The sequence below is a fragment of the Anopheles marshallii genome, chromosome 3 (assembly GCF_943734725.1).
Source record: "Anopheles marshallii chromosome 3, idAnoMarsDA_429_01, whole genome shotgun sequence".
In the NCBI taxonomy this organism is placed as follows: domain Eukaryota; kingdom Metazoa; phylum Arthropoda; class Insecta; order Diptera; family Culicidae; genus Anopheles; species Anopheles marshallii.
In genome coordinates, this window is record NC_071327.1 from 72,812,559 (window position 1) to 72,833,014 (window position 20,456).

At 44.9% G+C, this 20,456-nt stretch overlaps 1 protein-coding gene across 1 annotated transcript; it reads left to right on the plus strand.

The window, feature by feature from the left end:
• Nucleotides 1–304: 304 nt before the first annotated feature.
• On the plus strand, nucleotides 305–19,826 carry LOC128715752 (tyrosine-protein kinase Abl). The gene is made up of 7 exons (XM_053810667.1): nucleotides 305–449; nucleotides 13,715–14,659; nucleotides 15,163–15,749; nucleotides 15,816–16,050; nucleotides 16,126–16,249; nucleotides 16,336–16,490; nucleotides 16,881–19,826. The coding sequence occupies exons 1-7, from the start codon at nucleotides 305–307 to the stop codon at nucleotides 19,811–19,813; spliced, it is 5,124 nt and encodes a 1,707-aa protein (XP_053666642.1). The 3' UTR covers nucleotides 19,814–19,826.
• The last annotated feature ends 630 nt before the right edge of the window (nucleotides 19,827–20,456 follow it).

The following is a 20,456-nucleotide window of genomic DNA, read 5'->3' on the forward strand; positions in this document are numbered from 1 at the left end:
AATAGTCATTAGTGCCGACAACGAAAGTGTATGTGCGTGCGTGCGTGTGTGTGTGTTGGACGCGATAGAGAAACACGTACACACACAGAGAGGCGTGCGCTCTTTGTAATCAGTTTGCCGGCACTACGCGCCCGTAGTCGCCACACACAACACAGCAGTAAGCGGAAGATAAGCGAATCGGTCCCACAGCGCACACACCTTCGCCGGTCTCGTCGTGCGGTCGGTGCGGCGTTAGTTGTTGCTCTCTACCGCAGATAGAACCTACGGGTGCCGTTCGGGGGCACGGTGTTGTGCCTGGGCGGCGATGGGTGCCCAGCAGGTGAAGGAACGGCCGACCGGAACTACCTCTACCCTAGGAGCCGGCAGCTCGATCCGGTCCAGCCGAAACAAACCCCGCTCGTCTAAGGATGCAAGGACGCTCGGTTCAAACATCTTCACCGAACATAGCGGTAAGTTCACCACCCCGGACGCACCAGTTCGGTAAAAATCCGGCATGCGGTGTCGACCGTACCTTTGGAAGATTTCACATGATGTAAAAGAAACAAGTGCGTTCACCTAATGAGTATTGTCTACACTCGATGATAACCGATGTGTGACGCTACGTTTGACATAAACAAGTTTAATGGCAAAGCCTGTTGTGACCTGTTAAAACATGATTTTTTCGAACCAGACCGTATCCGAGCAACACAGACAAAACATGTCGCACGCTTGCTCTATGAGTCACACAACCGAGAAAGAGATGGAAGAATTGAAGGAAAAATGTATAACATCCAAAAAAGGAAAAAGCGTGTAGATAGAGAAAATGATACAAAACTCCGTGTCAACAGTGTGTGTGTGTGTGTGTGTATGAAGTGAAAACGTAGCATATTACATTTTTCTTTGTAATTTTAGATTCATTCTACAACGAAAATGCACAACACAGAGACCAGACGGCAAAGTTCTTTCTAGTGCGCCTCCGGAACGAACGATTGTTTCCGTGTGCGCATCTCCACAACTTCTTTTGTTGTCCTTGGCTGTTACGCAGAGGGAACTTGGATAGTACCACGGTCGAAGCTGGACTCGCTGTACGAAATCAAAACACCTACAACCCTGTAGAATGCTTTTGCACATACACGTGCACACCGCCAGCATATGCAACAATGCACAGCAGTCACAATGCACGTTTGCACATCATCCACACAGCCCAACAACTCCGAATTCCCGGTTCCGCTATCATGTTTGGGTCGTGCGCGCACAGCCATTATAACCTCGTGGAACGAATCAGAAAGATGCCGAGGAAGAGAACCAGTACCACTCGCACTCGCACTGCTTATCGATTGACCATTCCGTACCACGTTCTTTTGGGCGCATCATCTGCCGCTGCTTGTGCGTGTGTTTGTGTGTAGGAGGCTGTGTATTATGCTACGCTCCTGGGAGTGTGTATTTTATACTGGGATGGGTGATGTGCGGGCGAAACAAGAGGGTGAAATAATGCGGCTTCCCCTATTACTTTTTTCTACTTTACAATATACTTTCAACACATTGCAATGTGTGCTGTTTCACCGGGGATGGGTGGTGGTCGAAGGGTTTTTGTGTAATGAAATAGATTTTCAAAGCAGTGTTCCTTTTCACTGCGGGCTATCCAGCATCCAGCTCTTGTTTTTTTTCCGTTGTATGATGGTTGTTTATAGCTGTTTATGCTGACGGGGGTAGTGAGCATAGGCAGGAAGCGAGTAACAGTGGGTTATGTGAAATGCTGTCTGCCTAGCTAAGTTAATACCTAGCGCATAAAGCTTGTAGTTGTTAATGAAATGAGGAGTGAGATTGAGGTTCTAAATGAATATACAGGTCATCCAGTAGATACACTACTATAGTGGACCGCGGAGATTCGCAAATCTTATGTTCCCGTATTGTACCACACAGTGTAGAGTATGAAGCCACCAAAACTCCACAATGTCCGCTTCTAAGTTTGCGGACCACTTGAAATGGACCTTACATGTCCATAAGCCGGTTGTTATGGATCTTTATGTGTGCCTTTCCTTACACAATTGAGCTTAATGATGTAACTCAATAATGATAACTAACACTTAAAGGTCGCGCAGCTTCCATTGTACCCTAAAAGAACATACCCTGGCAACTTCTCCACATCGGCAACTTCTCCAAATTTAATTACCCTGTATCTTCTAACCACCCTGTGAGTTATCACCCTGTGTAGGAAACCTGAAGGGAAAATTCCAAAAATTACAATGGCTTGTTTGGCTTTCAGAACTTTTCACTTAGATAATGTCACTTTCAACAAGGTCAGTGTAATGCTGATCCCCAAAAGACGTGACGACACTATTCAAAAACATTACTGACACAGTCAGTTGTCAGTTGAAGACGACAGTGATAACAATATATTTTTTAAATGTAATATTACCGAAAATAGTATAGTTATGGAGGTTATTTGTGATACTTTTATCCAATTAATATCCTTCACATTACATTTCCAGAAAATTACACACAAATAGCATGTCCGTGCTTAATTGATATACTCCTGCCCGTCTGACGTACTGTAGCACTCCAATCCACTTTGCTGTAGATTTGTTTACGCATGAATGGTTCGGAATCTCGTTGTCCGGACGCGCAAATGCATCCAGTGTGCAAGCCAGAAACTCTCCGAATGAGTAGCGTCGGCCACCATCGGACATACGAATGCTGCAACAAGCAGCCGTTCGCAACACAAGTACCCCGTTCGGTTGCAGTGTGGTAATTACTATCACACGCTTGAATGTCTTGTGCCGTTGGGTTTCTGAGACCAGGCAGGGGAGTTGAAGTTGGAAATGGTCTATTAAGGTGGGCCACTGACAGTCACATTCAAGACTTTTGTTTTGTTTCTTTGCGTGGCAGGTTAGCAAATGTCGATGGTTAAATAGCGCGGTGGTGTGTGTACTACACCCTTGAAAAGGGGTAGCTAATTCCGCCTCGTGTCTCGCCAACAACTCTGGTGTGATATTTGAGTGTTTGAGACTTTTTTTCTCGTGAGGAGGAAGGCATCATGAGGACCGTTTATTACAGATGGCGAAATTTGTAGTGTATTGTTACAATATTTGTGCAAAGGAAGTGCATTTTTTGGACGATTTATTGATAGAATTTGTGAGACGGGGATGCAGGTCGTTCGTTGTAAAGTTAGATGTTAATGATGACTTCTTCATACACAGCCCAACTGGTTTCATACCCTTATTTCGTGTGTTTATTGCTGTAAAACATCCTTGTTACAACGTCTGGCGCTAGGAGAAGGTCGTTCGCTCTCTCTCTGTCCCCTATACGGGCTGTTAGTCAAATAACCCAAGTCCCCTAATTGAGGCCGGTTAAAAGGGATCGAGAATCCAATTAAACATTCCGAATCATCGTAACAGAGCAGCGCCAGCGGACAGACGCAGATGTCGTTCAATGTGTGGCATATTGATGTCGTTCGATCGTCCGCTCGGTCGTTTGATACGTTTCCAAATACAGTAGATATGGATGTATGTCAAGAAATTGTCGATTGATTTGCGGTACACGGTAACCTTTCGAATTTGCAGCTTGAGGTTTGGGCAGTTTAAAAATATAAATCCCTTCGCAGTAGCAGTAGAGCAGCAAAAAAAAAAAAATGAGATATGGTCAATGCCGTCACCGAAAGCGAAACCTTTTCGGTGACATTTCTATTTTCACTTGGCGTGGATTTGAATCGCAATTTATTTATAAAAATTTGGCTACGAAACAGTTCGCCCCTCGGTTTCACTTAATTCTCAAGGAACTCTGAAGACTTCCAATGATGTAGGTGGCAAGCGAACTGATTGTTGTCAGTAAATTTTATTTGCTTGTTAGTCTTCATTTGTTGAAACACGTCACTTTTTACCTTTTCTTGTCCAAAACGCCGGCAATCTTTCCAGACAAAGGGCGAAACAAAGCATCCCCGTGTAGTTTACTACGCGTACATGCGCGTGTGTAACCGTGGTCGTGGCCTCTACTGCTTCCGTTGTGTCGTTTCGGCCGAACGTTTTGCCCGTGCGGTGGTTGAATCCACCCTCGTTCCAGCGTCTAGTACGCCGGGATGGTCGGAAATCTTGGCGCTGGAGAAAGGGAGGATAAGGCTGCATGTTTGTGTATGTGACGGTCTCTGTACGTCTGTACGATTACAACTCCGGTTGGCCGTGTAGTTGGTTGTCGTCGTCACTCTACACACCGGGAGCAACTCTGCGCAGAAGCGATATTTTTGGAAATCGTAGAGCAGCAGCAGCCACTTGTATCTGAAAGAGGTCCTTGCTGAGTTGATGCTCGTGCGTATGTGTGTGTGTGTGGCTGTGTGCGCGATTGAATGTTGCATCGTTCCACCGGCACTTCCTTGTTTCCGGCAAACTAATGCGCTGTTGGTATAATGCGTTGGAAAGCAAATACACCAGAAAACACGCAGTAACGAATGTACGATTGGTTTCAAATTTGAGTGAATTTTTAAAAATGTTTATCATGTCTGATTTGATTAGAATGGGATTAACCTTTTATCAATGGGTTTACCTTTTGTCTGAATATAATGGAAGCCCCGAAGGTATATGAATGTAATATGAAAGTCGTCCAATGTCAGATTCTGGGCAGCTTTTCAACTATTACTAACTCTTAATTGATTTCCTACTGTGGTCATCTTGTACGACGTTTTGAGCTCTTTTGGTATCCCAAACTTAGCTTACCAGCTTGGCCAGAATGTTAATGATCAACTTTCCATGGTGGATGGAAATTTATTCATACCGTTAAGTACCTCCTTGCTTGTTTGTCTTCTCTGCATACTCACGCTTAATAGGATATTCCGTTGTAACTCCGGCGACCATCGTCTATAAGACAATCCAGAACTTGGTCGATGAAGTTTTTATTGTTGGTCTATGATTTTCCATGGTAGAATTACAAAGAAATGACGTAGAGATTGATGATCACACTTTTGTAATCGTTCAAAATTTAATTTATATTGGTTCGAAGGTTAGGATCAACAAACAGTGATGGTGGGTAACGTACAATATCGCTTTCAACAAAGTCTGGCAGAATTTCTCCACTCAGATCATTGTTTACACTTCAAAGTGATCAAAGATCACAGAATCTTTTGCCGGTGTCCTTGAAGAAATTTTACAGAAAGATTTTGTATTGCTCTAATACTTCAGAGTACTGATCAATTCATTTTGATGACACTAGTGTTGTGCTTAATGATTGTTGTGAGAAGATTCATTCATATGAATATTAAGTGAGGAGTCATTCATATCAGGAATCGACTGCCGCAATCTTTGAGAATTCAAGAAATCATTGGAATAGAGGTTCAGATTCTTAAATCTGAATCAGATTCACCCAACACTAGATACTGAACAATCCAGCTCGTAAAGACTTTAGACACTCAGTTCAGAAAATTGACAGTACTAAAACTACTCTTCTTTAGTGGCATAACAACCTCAGGAGGTTTATGCCTGCCATTTCTGGCTTTCTTTGCATCTATTCTCCCTTCAGTCCTGCATACATTCCATGGGATTTCGACCGGTCCTGTGGTGAGAAGAGCGGTGCCGCTACTAATACACCTCCGGGCCGCCTTAAATACAACCAATACAAGCGAATATTTTGAAGAAGGCTATAAGTCACAATAAACGGTTTGATATAAAGTTTCTAATAGCATTTGATATTAGTTCCGCACACTTTAAAGCACCAAAAAAGTACAATTTAACTGCAATGTTTTAACTTAATAAGTTCCTATCCTGATCATGTCTCACGATCACTGCCAATAAAGTACACGTGCTATGTTACGTCGTAGGACTTGAGGCCTGCGGTTTGGGTGTATCGCAACATGTTACTGAAGGGTATATGGCGCTGTGGCTAGGATTAGTTACATGGCAAATACTGCGCGTTGTATAAACAATCCATGCCCACCCACTTGCACAATATTACATGTTTCCTGTGAAGCCTTACAGATGACATGGTTAAGAAAGTAAAGCCCACCACATAGATGACAAACCCATATTGCTGGGCTTACTCTTTTCCCAATGCCAAAGTGTGCCGGAATTGAAAATGATCGGAGTTGTTGTGTTTTTTTATTGCTTTTTTAAAAACGAAGCTTCAAATAGACATTTTTTTCCTTTAGTTTAAAAACGATTTGATTGCAAACACTCGCACTGAAACGGAAGGAATATTTCCTTCCCGTTGATTAAATATTGATCTGTTGTCCCATTTGCGAGCAAGGAAGCAAAGCGAACTGTCCGATACCAGTTTTCGCTTGTTGTTGCGTTCGTTTGCTGTGGAAGACACGAACAGCTGTCCGCTGGGATGCGACAGTTCCACCGGCCAGCAGTAACGCTACTCGGAGCATAAGAGAGTCGGTTTTGTGCTTAGCGTTTATCCTTATATGGTATTCCCCTTGCTGGTGTACGTAATGAATCCGCAAAAGTGGGAGTGAGTGAGTGGGGTCAGAAGGACGGAGGTAGACACACAGATCACGATGGGGAGAGAGCGAGAGAGAGAGAGAGAGAGAGAGAGAGAGAGAGAGAGAGGATATCCAAAGCAGGAATAATATCGAGGAAAAAGGAACATCGGGAACAAGCATCCCACAGTTGCTGCTGCTTGTCGTGCTCGGAAAGAGACTATCATCATCCCTATACTGTACACGTTCAAGGACAGCGCAAAGTTCCACTTACGAGTATGTTTGAAGAATTTCCGATGGGTAGATTGTGTCAAAATGCATGGTGTGTGATTTCTCTTGGCAATATCGTTGGAATGCTTTCACTTAATGGAGTGTGAGAGCAATAGTTGAAGAACTTGCTAAAAATGTGTTAAAGTTCTCAATTATGACGTATCTCTGGTCGAAGTCACATGAAAACCCATATGAGGAACTGAGATGTCTTCAAGTTCGAACTTTAATTCTGGCTATTCAATGTTTTTTTTTGGAGTGGCCCGGTGGAGTATGGGTCTTCACACGACAGGAATGGTCCAAAATCTCATCTGGACCAAATTTGTTTAATTTTTTTTCTGTACGCAGGAGCTACGAGTTTATAAAGTCAAAGTGAGCCAGAAATGGCAGGCCTATTAACCAGACGTCTTCAGGTGCTGATAAAGAAGGGATTCAATGTTTTTCAGCAACAATTGACCATGAATACGAAGTACTTTCATTAGCCTTGCACTTTAGAATGTCTCACCGAGCTTAACATTGACCAGAATTAAACATTTGTTTAGCGCGGATTGCAAAACCACCACGTCAACGTGATGAAAAACATTTTAGATACCTATTTTTAAACATTATTATCCACTTTTTTTAGTTGTCTCAATTTCAGTCGTGAGTGGTACTCTACCCCATGCCGAGTGTGTAAATGTATCACCGGGCGTCGCCTTCGGTCACTTTCACCGTTTTGTGCTGGTGCATTTTGCTTTTCTTTTCACTTATTTTCTGGTAAGCGCGAGGTCTTTGGTTTCGATGAAGCAAAAACATAGCTCTTCTCGATTTATTCGTACGAGTTCTCTCCAATCCAACGGGCTGTGTGTGGTGTGGCCCACACATTCATCCGCACCGGGTAATGCGGTGAGTAACGTCGGCGATGTTTGCGGGAGTCAATTAACGAACGGCGCAACGGAATCATTCACAGTAATCTCGATCCGATTCGGCAGAATTGGCAGTGAACTCGGGAGATGAATTACATGCACAATTTACCATGCACAATCGTTCTTTCGGGCTGGTTTTTGTACCGTGTCTGCTAAACAGTACAAGTACGCTTACCTTCTCCGTGGCGTTGTGCGTGCAGCGATTCCTTTTGTTTGTTGGAATAATTTACGCGTCTTTAAAGGGCGCGGAATGCGCATTATTGCATCAATTATTTTTATCTGCTCCGCTGACTGACGACTGTTTGGGTAATGGGGTTTGTTCCTCGTGACTCGCCCATTAGCTTTCGCTTTTTTTTCTGCGCATTTTAAGTATGTAGAATTGGAGTCATGACTCAATTTTGATGATTTTTTGAAAAAATAAGGAAAATATCTGATCCAAAATTTGGGATCACAACATCCATCGGCAGTTTGATAGGTATTGCTCTATTAGAAATGGAAATTTACAGAACATTTTTCATCTTACCGCCGGAGAGCTTTAATCTGTTTTGATTGGTGACAACCGGCAATGTTTGCTCTTGACAATGGGTGCACCACCAATGGGCGGTGTGTGGGCTGCGATCGTTGCAGTATGTCCATCCTACACGGTTACTTGCTCTTCCCATCGCAACAGCGACAGCGGCGGCCGCTTCCAAAACAAACCGCGGCCGGCGCGGCAGTGTGGCGATCGTTTCTCCATCTCTCCAACGCGAAGTTCTAGCGAACGGCGGAGAATCAAGATTGATGGTTTCCCTAACCCAGAATGCTTTGGCGCACATTATCGTGAGCATATATTGCACACAAGCAACCGCGTCACCTCACACCAGCACAACGGCAACATGCATCTCTGAACGGGGGACGGTGCCCGGGACGATGGTTTTCATTTTCGGTGCTCTCGTCCGTGTTGCTTCAATCTCTGGTGTGTCCGTTTCCTGTGTGTTTCAATTTCCTTCTTGTGGTGTCCGGCAGAGGTGGGGCGAGGATGGCGGATCGCCTGGGCGGGAATCAACCGCTAGTCAGCATTTCGGTTACATACCTCCCCGCCCCGGTTATTGGTCGGTGAGAGTACAAGACCCGCCAAACCAGTGTGTTTCTTGTCCAACCCCAAACGGATGTGTGTTTGTGTATGGGAGCATCGATACGGGGGTTTGGAGGTGGAAATAAATGTTATAATTGACGAGATGGCCCCAAGAGAGACTCGGCAAACAGCAGCGCCACCGGGCTTTTGGGTGGGAAGCATTCGAAAGCGGTGCTCTTTACGCTTCAGCCGAATTCTAGCTGTCGGTCGGAGATCGGTTAAAGAACGGTAATGGATGTGTTCCGAGGAGGAAATTCAAATAAACAGTGTAAAATATGCTAACGGAAATCACGCTCAAGCTGCACGGCACCGGGTGCTGCTACCGGCACAGTGCAATGCAGCAGAATCGTGTCTTAATCGCTGATGAGTCAGTGGTAAAGTTTGAGTTTTCTAAGGAATACGTGTATACGTTCTAGATCGTGTAACGAACGAAGCGGAATCAAAACATTCGAACTAGCGCTGCATTAAAAGAATCTTTTGAGGATAATCATTCTTACAGGGTTTTACACTTTAGTTTTGACTGGCAGCACACATTTTTTGATGCGCCGCACTCGATTTCTTGTCGTCGGCGCACAACTTTGATTGTAAGCACCGGATTTTTGAACGGGAGCATTTAATTTCATCCGCCCGATTCTTGACCGCTTTTCACAGTACAGTTTCCAGCTTTCCAGTACAAGTGTATACGGTTACTATTTTAGTATCCGTATACTATTTTTGGTATTCCCCCGTATACTAGGTTTTGTACTGTTTTATTATACGTTTACTATTTTAGCATATGGTTACTATTTTAGCATCCGTATACTATTTTAGTACTCCCACGTATACTAGGTGTGTACTTATTTATTATCCGTATACTATTCTAGTATCCGTTTACTATTTTAGTATCCGTATGCTATTTTTTGGTATTCCCCGTATACTAGGTTTATACTAATTTAGTATACGGTTAATAAAATAGTAACCAAGGAAGTATCGCGCGATGCTGGTGAATTTTCAATTCGCAGTGCCAATTGATTAGTTTTGGATGGCCCAAAAAGACACCAAAAAATTTAATAATTCAGTCATAGTATTTTAACTTTGAGATGCTTGAAATTGTAGACCAGTGCCTTACCGTTTGGTCTGGCACCAATCCCGAAGGTCATGGATTGTATACGAGCTGAATTGGATCATATCGGCCGTTCCGGATTTAGTTGTGTGATGAAAATAATCTTAACAATTCCATTCTAATGCACACAACCCTCGGTGAGGTAATATTGTAAGTAAATAGCCGGTGGCATCACATGGTATTGAGGTGATGACCCCACTTGCATATCGTAGCAATAGAACCGACCGACGGTGGACTTACCCGGCAAGGTTGCATGATCGTTATCTGTTTCGTAGTCTTCTTAAGCGTGTACTAATTCGTGACATTATGTGCAAATGTGCCAATTGGGAGAAGAGAAACCCGCGAAACGAAAATCGCCCCCCCAATCGCCTTCTGCCCTGCTGTGGCGCAGGATGGGAACGTGTTGCGTATGGTAAGTCTCTGCGGTTTCACACACCGCAGCAGCAGCACCGGACACGATCGCGTGTCATCGCGACGTTCGGAGACATGGGCGTCCCTTGGGTGTAGTGCACACGCGGCACGGTTGAGAAGCACTGTGTGAACTTCCAACCGAGGCAATTGCTCAAAAACCCTAAAGCAGGAAATCGCGCTATCTCGGCGCACCGATTTGATTTTGTGCGAAGGTTACGTCATGTTGATTGTGTAGGTATGCGGGGTTTTTTTTGTGTTTTTATTGCCGGCGTTGTATCATGACACATAGGCTAACTACCATTGCAAATGGCTTCTCCCCCGGGGGGAGATGGTGGGAAGAACTGATTTTCTGTCGCAGGTTTTGACGATCCGGATGGCCAACCTCAATGGTGTTTGTTATGATTGAAACTCCATCACGCTGTACGGGAAGCAAGAAGAGAAGCAAGTGACAAGGTTATGGCGGTCGCGTTTTTTTTAGGGGACTTTTGCTTAAAAATTGCCAACAAAATTACTATCCAACCTTGCCATCAATATAGAGGCATTTGGCAGAGGTGGAAGAGCGAAACCGGGTGAGTTTCATCGGTTTTTGGTGTCTGTTTTTTTATTTTTGTTTCCAACTGTTAGTTGGACGTTGTGGTCCATTATAAGAACTCTATCGAAAACCGAACCGTCCAATTGTTCTCAGCTGGTAGCGTGCTTTCAGAATGACGAATCGTTACACCAGCGCATCTCCTAGACACAAATGTAAACTTTGTGTGTACCACTTGAAGGACCGGCGGTGTCTAATTTCTTCCCCCTTACGGTTGTAATGGCAACACGGCTGCTGCTAGCCGCAAGATTATCTGCGGATGGATGCAGTGAGCGATGACGCGATGGCGCTGCTACCCGCTGTTTATAAAGTGGTTCCCACCGATTAGTGTTTGTGTACTTTGGTTCTTCGTGACGTTGCAACGATAGTGGCCAGTAGCGCGCCGTTTGGCGTGGAGGGTGGAGGGTTTCTGTTGATGTTTTTATTTACACACAAGCCAAGGAGACCACGGGAGCCGGCTTGTTGACTGGCCGGCGCAGAAAAGCAAAAAAAAAAAAACGCCAACCATTTGTAACGTTATATTATTTGCTTTTGCCTTCGTCTATCCTCGCTGTGAGGTAGCGATATTCCGTTCGTTGCGCACAAATGGATGACTAACGATACCGTACGATTTTTTTGGCCGTACGAACTTTGGGTGATTTCTGGCAAAGTAATTTGTTTGAGATGTCTATTACCAATTGTAAGCAAACTTGTTTTGCGTTGGACTTCATTGGCCCGGAAGATTAAGTACCATCGCCTTTAGTCTTGTGATCGAATCTGTGTGGTCTTAAATGGTCTTAATTGTCTAAGCTATGTTTTTTTTTGCTTAGATGTTAGCTAATATGGTTGTGTTGTTATTTATTGGATGAGTTATGTATCTTCTTTGATCAATTCTGTATGTTCTATAACGAAATAATACAACCACGACGAGCTTCGGTACAAGATCATCATCTTAGACGACTCCATCAACCATTTTTTCCTAAATAAAGACCTCATTGCGACCATCAATGCCTCACTCGTATTTGAATATAATTTTGTTCTATTTTGGTGAATTCTTCAAGATAACATGGTCTTGCCCATTTTTTCCATACCATGATTTGTAGTTAAAAGTTAATGGAGCATACTGCTCCACATGTACGGACCTTTTTACGTTTCGGCGGGTCGTGTTCCTGAGGAGTTGTTTTCGTTCTCCCGTTGATGATACTCCCTTGTACCGAAGGTAATTGCAAATGCAATTTTATGTTTCACGTATGAGCAAACACCACCCATTGTTGGGGATGCTGTACAACGAGTGACATAATGCAGGTTGGCCACCATCCAAACAATGCCGATACCGAAAAGCGCCATAAAGTTAGACCATGTCAAGGTCAATGTTTCACAATGTTTGACAATATCGAATGATATCGATTATGGATTCTCTGGGCAAGGTAGTAGTAACATCGATTCGGACGGGTAAGCTTACATGCCGGCTCGTACAAGCCAGCTAATAAGAACCAAGAAGGATGAAGTATTTTGTGCAACAATTAGAAATATAAAAAAAATATTATTGAAAAGCAACCAAAATACGACATATTAATTGTCGAACGGCAAGAAGGAACTCGGAATGCGCGCCACTGATGGGATGGAAGGGTAGTCTGGCCAAACATTCGTTTATTGGCGCGAATTTTCTCTTTCGCTCATGCGGTTACAAGATTATTATCCCCACACCATGTTGCCCTCGACCTTATTACGCCCGGTCGTGTTTTATGTTCGCTTCTTGGGTAAGGGAAGTTCGGGGGGTTATGCCATTTGATGGTAGATAGTGTACCGAGACCAAGACTAGACCGCGGGACGTCGTTAGTAGACGGTGTCAGTTACTGTCACCGACAACGATAGTTTGTTAACGATTATTCACTCCGGAACGATACAGGAAAGGTCGTTTTGCGCACTCTAGAATAATAATATTTGCTTGAAAAGGAGTTGAGCAAATATTATTAACTCTTTTGATTAGATTATATTGTGTGAGTCATATTGTTCTATTGTCATACAAGCGAAATGATTCCTCATGTAAATAATTATTTTAATAATAATACTTTTAAAATGTCTGAATAGAGTGGGACATTAGAAGTTTGAATAAAATAACTCAATTAAACGGGAAGAACTATTCAGTCCCATGATAATTTCTTGCCTTTTTAATAGCATCCGTCGCTTTGGCTCGATGCGCCCCCTCGACCACTACGCTCGTTCGTTATGGGAAAAGCACATTCTTGTGTAATGATGTATTTGCGGTGAATAATAATGGTTACCATTAATAACCATCTGAACGGCCGTACGAACGGGGAAGAGCATGCCACGCACATATGCCCCACACGATAAGGGAGGCGAAAGTCTATGCGGTTGCAGCCCCCGATGCTGCTGGTAGACATATCAATCGCACTCACGCTTTCGTTCAATAAAAATGCACGTCGGAAAGCAAGAGCATCGTCTTTATGCTTTCTTTTCACACGCCATCGCCATGTCTGCGTGTGTGAATCACGTCGGTCGAATTGGTCGTTGCGTTGCTGTTTTCGGCAGTGGTGCGCATATTTGAAGGTCTCGAAAAGCGTTTTGCATTTGCATGCTGTTGCACGAAATTGTACCAGACTTTGTAAGCATCGATGGAAAGTGGTTGCCTTCGTAGCGGTTTGGTGCTGGTTTGACTGATGGCCATGGATAAATTAACTCATCGAATTGAAATAATTGCAAGGTTTACGGTGAGAGGGTGAGATAGAGAAAGAGAGATAGAGAAGTCAGTGCAACGAACTCGTTTCTTGGCTTGTGTTGATTGCTGTTGCCATAAGCAGCTATCTTTTCTAGGGCAGATGCACTTGTTGAGGGTTTAAACTTTGCCATACATGATGGCCGATTTATATCTTTATTCTTTTGCGTTAAGATCTAGTTGGAATTGCCATTTTTTAATAGCTATTTCTTACTTTCTTTACAGAGGCGCTTCTTCAGTCACGCCCATTACCACACATACCACCACCGGGCAGTTTGCTGCCGACGGACCTGCTCGGTCAGAATCAGGATGGGTTGGAAAACCACACCGGTACCATGCACTCGCAGGGCAGTTCCAACACTGCCCAGTCGAGCTTCGAGACCGCGCACCGATGGACGTCCAAGGAGAACCTGTTGGCACCCGGACCTGAGGAGGACGATCCACAGTTGTTTGTCGCGCTGTACGACTTCAAGGCGGGCGGTGAAAACCAACTGAGCCTGCGGAAGGGTGAACAGGTGCGGATACTGTCCTACAACAAGTCGGGCGAATGGTGCGAGGCCCACTCCGATTCCGGCCATGTCGGCTGGGTACCGTCGAACTATGTGACCCCGTTAAACTCGCTGGAAAAACACTCCTGGTACCATGGGCCAATATCGCGCAACGCGGCCGAGTATTTGCTTAGCTCGGGCATTAACGGTAGCTTTCTGGTGCGCGAAAGCGAAAGCTCGCCCGGGCAGCGTAGCATCAGCTTGCGGTATGATGGGCGCGTCTACCACTACAGAATATCGGAAGACTCGGACGGCAAGGTGTACGTGACGGCCGATGCCAAGTTTAACACGTTGGCGGAACTGGTACACCATCACAGTGCGCTACACGAAGGGCACGGTTTAATTACGCCGCTGCTCTACCCGGCACCGAAACAGAACAAACCGACCGTGTTCCCGCTCAGCCCCGAACCGGATGAGTGGGAGATCTGCCGGACGGACATCGTGATGAAGCACAAGCTCGGCGGTGGACAGTACGGTGAGGTGTACGAGGCTGTGTGGAAGCGGTACGGCAATACGGTGGCCGTTAAAACGCTCAAGGAAGATACGATGGCGTTAAAAGATTTCCTGGAAGAGGCTGCCATCATGAAGGAAATGAAACATCCAAATTTGGTGCAACTGATAGGTGGGTTTACGTTTGGAACAGACGGGTTTTGGACATGGCAGAAATGATAGTGTAGTACATCTCTTTTTTTTTTAATATTCACCTCTAGCAAAGCGTGTGTGTGTGGAGAAGCAAACATAAAAAATCTTGTTTAATGAGAACAGTTTTTGTCACACAATTTTTCGTAATTTTTTTGCTTCATTAGCAAAGAATCGTTTACAAGCAACTTCACAGGTTAATTTGCCATTTTATCTATGTAACTTACGGTTTGAAGATTGTAGGCGATTAGTAAATCGTAATAGGTCCACTTTTTGTGTAAATTCTGCCACTATACATTAAATGTTGGTATCTAATATATAAGTTTTTTTTGTACTAATTGTAAAAAATATTTTGCAACAAAGTTTCATTTTTCAATAGTAGTCTTTTACAATAATAGTTCAATAACATATACCTAGGGATAGTTAATCAAATCGCGTAGCCTTAATGATGCTTGTACTACATAATATATTGTGTTATCATTTTAGGTGTTTGCACGCGCGAACCACCATTTTACATCATCACCGAATTTATGAGCCACGGAAATTTGCTAGATTTTCTACGCACCGCCGGTCGGGAAACGTTAGATGCCGTGGCGTTATTATATATGGCTACACAAATCGCTTCGGGCATGAGCTATCTCGAAAGCCGCAACTTTATCCATCGTGATTTGGCGGCACGCAACTGCCTTGTTGGCGATAACAATCTCGTAAAGGTGGCAGATTTCGGACTGGCTCGCTTAATGCGTGACGATACGTACACGGCACACGCCGGTGCCAAATTTCCCATCAAATGGACGGCGCCCGAGGGTTTGGCGTACAATAAGTTCAGCACCAAATCGGACGTATGGGCGTTTGGAGTATTGCTGTGGGAAATTGCAACGTACGGCATGTCACCGTACCCGGGCATCGATCTTACGGACGTTTTCCACAAGCTCGAGTCAGGCTACCGGATGGAGCGGCCGCCCGGATGTCCACTGGAGGTGTACGATTTGATGCGGAAGTGCTGGCAGTGGAATGCTCAAGATCGTCCAACGTTCAAAAGCATCCATCACGATCTGGAGCACATGTTTCAGGTAATTAGAGATAGGGTGTCTCTCTAGCGCTAATAGGTCTTATTCGGATAGATTTTCTGTTGACAGGAATCGTCCATTACCGAAGCGGTCGAGAAGCAGCTGCAAGGAGTCGGCGTGATACCGATGCAGCTAACGCCGCAGATGAGCAAGAAGCCACACATGGGTATGCAGCAGCAGCAGCAACAACAGCTACAGCAGCAGCAGCAGCAGCAGCAGCAGCAGCAAATGCTCCCTCCGCCGCCACAGCAATCGCAACAACAGCAGCAGGCACAACATGAACCTGCTATAACACCCATCTCTGGTACGTATGTCATGATTTTTAAGTTTTTGAGGTTACAATTTCATGTGCGAACTGTTCAACTGAACGATTTCACAGATTCGGGTTCGGGTTCGAAGTTCAGCACGTTCGGAAATAAACAACCTGCTACCGCTGGTGTACAAATGCGACGGACCACAAACAAACGTGGCAAAACGGCGCCAGCGCCACCAAAGAGGACAAGGTACTTATTTTCCCAGAAGTGAGATTGTTTTTAGAATGATGGTCTCTTAATGACATTTTGTTTTTAATCCGATTTCATCTTTCTAGTTTGCTATCATCGAGCCGTGACTCGACGTACCGGGATGATGATAACTGCAAGCTTGGAGATGGCGAGCAAAACGCTAACGGTACAGCTAATCCCATCACAAAATCGTCTTCTTGCAGTAGTTTCCTTATCGATAAGCTTAGCGATACGTTACGAGGTATTTTATACAAAAGTTGGTTACTCGTTTGACCGTTTGTTGCTTTCATCTAATTCATGTTGCCATTATGTTGGTCATATTTGTGTTGACAAATGACCGAGTATATTCTAACCCAACACTTTAGATGAGTGTGTTAATCATTACTAAACAATGTGTGTGTTTAGGTATCGATTTAATCTTCTGTGATCGTAACATAACAGTTGAAGATGTCCAATTATGCCAAAAGAGTGGAATGTTTGTCCAACATAGGAACGTAACTTAAAACTGCATTAAAATACTACCCTAACAAGCTTCTCGATGATTTAGAAACTAACTACAAGTGTTTGATGATTTTAATTATTTAACTGCATAGATCGACATTTTAATTGATATTTATGCTTTCTGTTCTAGGATTTACACGTGACATGGCAAATTTAATGAATCGGGCCACAGACTCTGAGAACGAGCAAACCGAGGTTACGCCCGATACCGATACAGACAATCCGGAACCGATAGGGTTCCAGAAAACTCCACAGCAAGGTTCATTTAAGCGTGCTCCGATCATGGGCAATCGTGGATTAGAGACACGGGGCAGTAAACGGTTGACTGGGCAAGCGCGGCGCGATCAACTTCCTCCAGGTGGACAACCGTGTATGCCGGTGATGGGCCCGGGCCAACCACCAATTGTCGGTGCGCTTGAAGTACAGAATGTGAAGAAAGCCATCAACAGATATGGTACCTTGCCGAAAGATGCTCGGATAGGGGCGTATCTCGAATCGCTGCGCCAAAGCGATGGTACCGTTATTCAGCAAGCGCAGCCACCGGTGCAGTTACCTCAGCATCAGCAGCAACAACATGCCGGACCATTGCCGAGCTCGGCTCAGCTACAAATGGGTCTGAATGCTAACATGTCCATGGTTTCCGAGCCACCACCACCACCGATGGCCGCAGCAAATGCGATATCGAACAGTATACTAGCGCAGCGAAATGCAGCGGCAGCAATCAAAGCACAACCACAGATGATACGAAGCAACTCCTCGAGTGGGGTCACCATGTCCAACTCGGCTACAGCTAGTCTTTCAAAGCTCCAACGCCATCGTACGACAACCGATGGTTCGATGATGACGTTTTCTTCCTTCCGCGGGACGGTTGGGAACAACAGTCCAAAAAGAGCCATGCAGCCCACTCTAGCCGATCTCGAATTTCCACCACCTCCGGTTGATCTGCCACCACCGCCGGAAGAATTTGATGTTCCGCTCGAACAACGAGGAGGCAGTAGTATGTTGGAGAAGGCCATGGCTCCGTCGAACGATGTGCGCAATACGGAACCAAGCGTCGAAGAGGCTAGTTCGCGGTTTGGCGTCAGTTTGCGCAAGCGTGAACCCTCCACGGATTCGTGCAGCTCGCTCGGCAGTCCGGCCGATGCCATGATAAATCCGGTGGCAGATTCCGGACCACTTTCTATTCCACCACCACCGCCCATTGGTTCGAAAGACCACAAAGCAGATACCAAGCGGGTAACAAATGTGCCAAAGTGTTTACAGGGTGAAACTGCCGGCGGCAAGAAAGCTGCCAGTATTGGTGGAGGATTGCCACTGCCCGCCACATCCGATCCAGCGTCACAATTAGTCAGTGAGCTGGCGGAATCGATGCATTTACCAAAGGCACCCTCGCCACTAACTGCCGTGCAGGAACCGCAACAGCCAATATCGCATTACAAGTCCTCGGATGTAAGTTCGCTGCGTAAACCGGTTTCTATGTCGAAATCAACCATCCTACCATCCACGAACGCATTGTCAAGTGACAATTACAACGTTACCGGCCACAACGTGTCCGGTATTCCACAGCCACCGTTTAAGACGCAGTTAAAGAAAGTGGAACCGGGCAAACGAACACCAACCCAGCCGGCCAAGAAGGAAGAAAGCTCCGGTGGCATTATTGACTTTAAGTCACGGTTACGTAAGGTAGATCAGAACAATGCTGACGTATCGAGCAATGGTAGTGGCGGTGGTGATACCGTCGAGCCAGCATCGAATCTGGACAATAATAACAAACATCAATCGGGCAACAACCCGCACAGTATTCATAACAACAATAACATTAACAACACGCTTTCCAGCAATAGTAATGGCAACATTCTAAACAATAATGACAATTCCGCATCGTCCTCCTCGTCGGAGAATGAAAATCATCGAACGCAGAAAAAGAGCGAAACGGCAGCGATGATGGTGGTACGCAATGGTACTGGTCTGTCCGGTAAGAACAGTATCGATCCCAGCAGCAAGTTGCTGCTGGAGAACAACGAGCTCAATTCGTTGAAGTTGAAGAAGACGAATGCCTCGTCGACGATCGTAACCGGATCGGCCCCGATCGATAGTAATAAGGTGATCGAGCTGAAAAAGACTGAAATAAAAATTGAGCTGAGCGACGATCGGAAGCGCGAAAGCTTGGAGGGTAACTCGCTCAAGGTGGACAGCGGTGGTGGCAGTGGTGATAATCTGTCTACCGGAAGCAGCGGTGCTGGTGGCGAGGAAGGTGACGGTAAACGCAAAAGCACCGGCAGTATCAGCAGCCTGAAAAAGCTCTGGGAAGCGAAAGAATCTCCAAGCGATCCGTTGAGTGCACAGCTGAGTCCCAAGCTAGGAACTAAAAGTGTGGCAAACATTATGCCGAAGATTAATAACAATACGGAAGCGGATGACGGGCCGGCGGGTGTTGGACACGATACGACTCAACAACAGCCGGAACATCAACAGCAGCAGTCAAACATCGGACCGGCAGGATGTATTGCTACTGGTACATTAGGAAGCAACAAAAAACCAGCAGTTCCGATGAAACCATCGAAGTTTTCTTCCATCTATGCGACACCGGTACAAAATATGATGCAAAGCGTAACGTCCACAGGGTCGAGCGGTGGTACACCGGGTGCTACTACCATCTACGCAAAATCTACCGAGAACAGCAGCAGTGTTCCGCAACCCGACAAACCGCCCCCATCGACGGCAGGTCCATCGCCGGTGTCCGCCGGTGCACGCGATAATATACTGGAATTGGTGCAATCGTTGCAGACGAGTTTGAAAATGCCTGTAGCAACCATTTCCGCTACGCAATGGGTGGCACTGAGCGATCGGCTGAATTCGCTACAGTCGTGCTGCGTTACGTTTGCCGACAACGAAAGTCTGCCACCGCACGCCAAATTTCATTTCCGAGAGCTAGTCACGCGGGTGGAAAATCAGGCACGTTCGTTGCGCACCGCCAGTAACAAAAACGTTCAAGACAACGAAAAACTCGTCCAGGAGGTCGGCCAATCGTTGAAGCAGATATCAAATGCCTTGCACAGGTAATTTCAAGTAAAGTTGGTTGCTTTCGATGAGGAATTCTAATTAGATGGGTTTTTTTTTAAATGAATTTTTCTTTATTTGGAAATGATTCTGTTAGTATGCAGCACTCCTAGTGCCGCGCAGAAGGTTAATGGAATCATTGTTTCGTAGTTTGCTGAGATCATATGTTTAATTTCATAACATTGGTTCAGTTTTGTTCGTATCAAAACGGTAGCGGAAGTGAAAGGATTATTGTTTTTTAATCTCAATTGATGATTTCCGATGGCGATTGTTATTTTTTGTCATTAACACCAACTGAAAATGTATCATTGTGTGTGCCCGATGCAAATGATATACAATCTTAAATTTGTTTGCACATTAAAATGGCCGTTTTAAAGAGCTAAATCGAAATATCGTCCATCAGATTTTGGTTGAAATGGTTTCCACCTTTGGCACTCGGTTTCATTATGTGTACTGTGGAGGCGTTATAATGCAAAGTAAGTGGTTTTGAGTACACGGAGGGTATTAACGTATAGCAAAGTCTATGTATACACACATACACTATTATAATACCTTATGCATTTGTGTATTATGTATGATTGAGTGAAATACATTGAAATCAACCAAAACTTTTGAAATAGATAAATATCATGCAGTTAACAGTTTG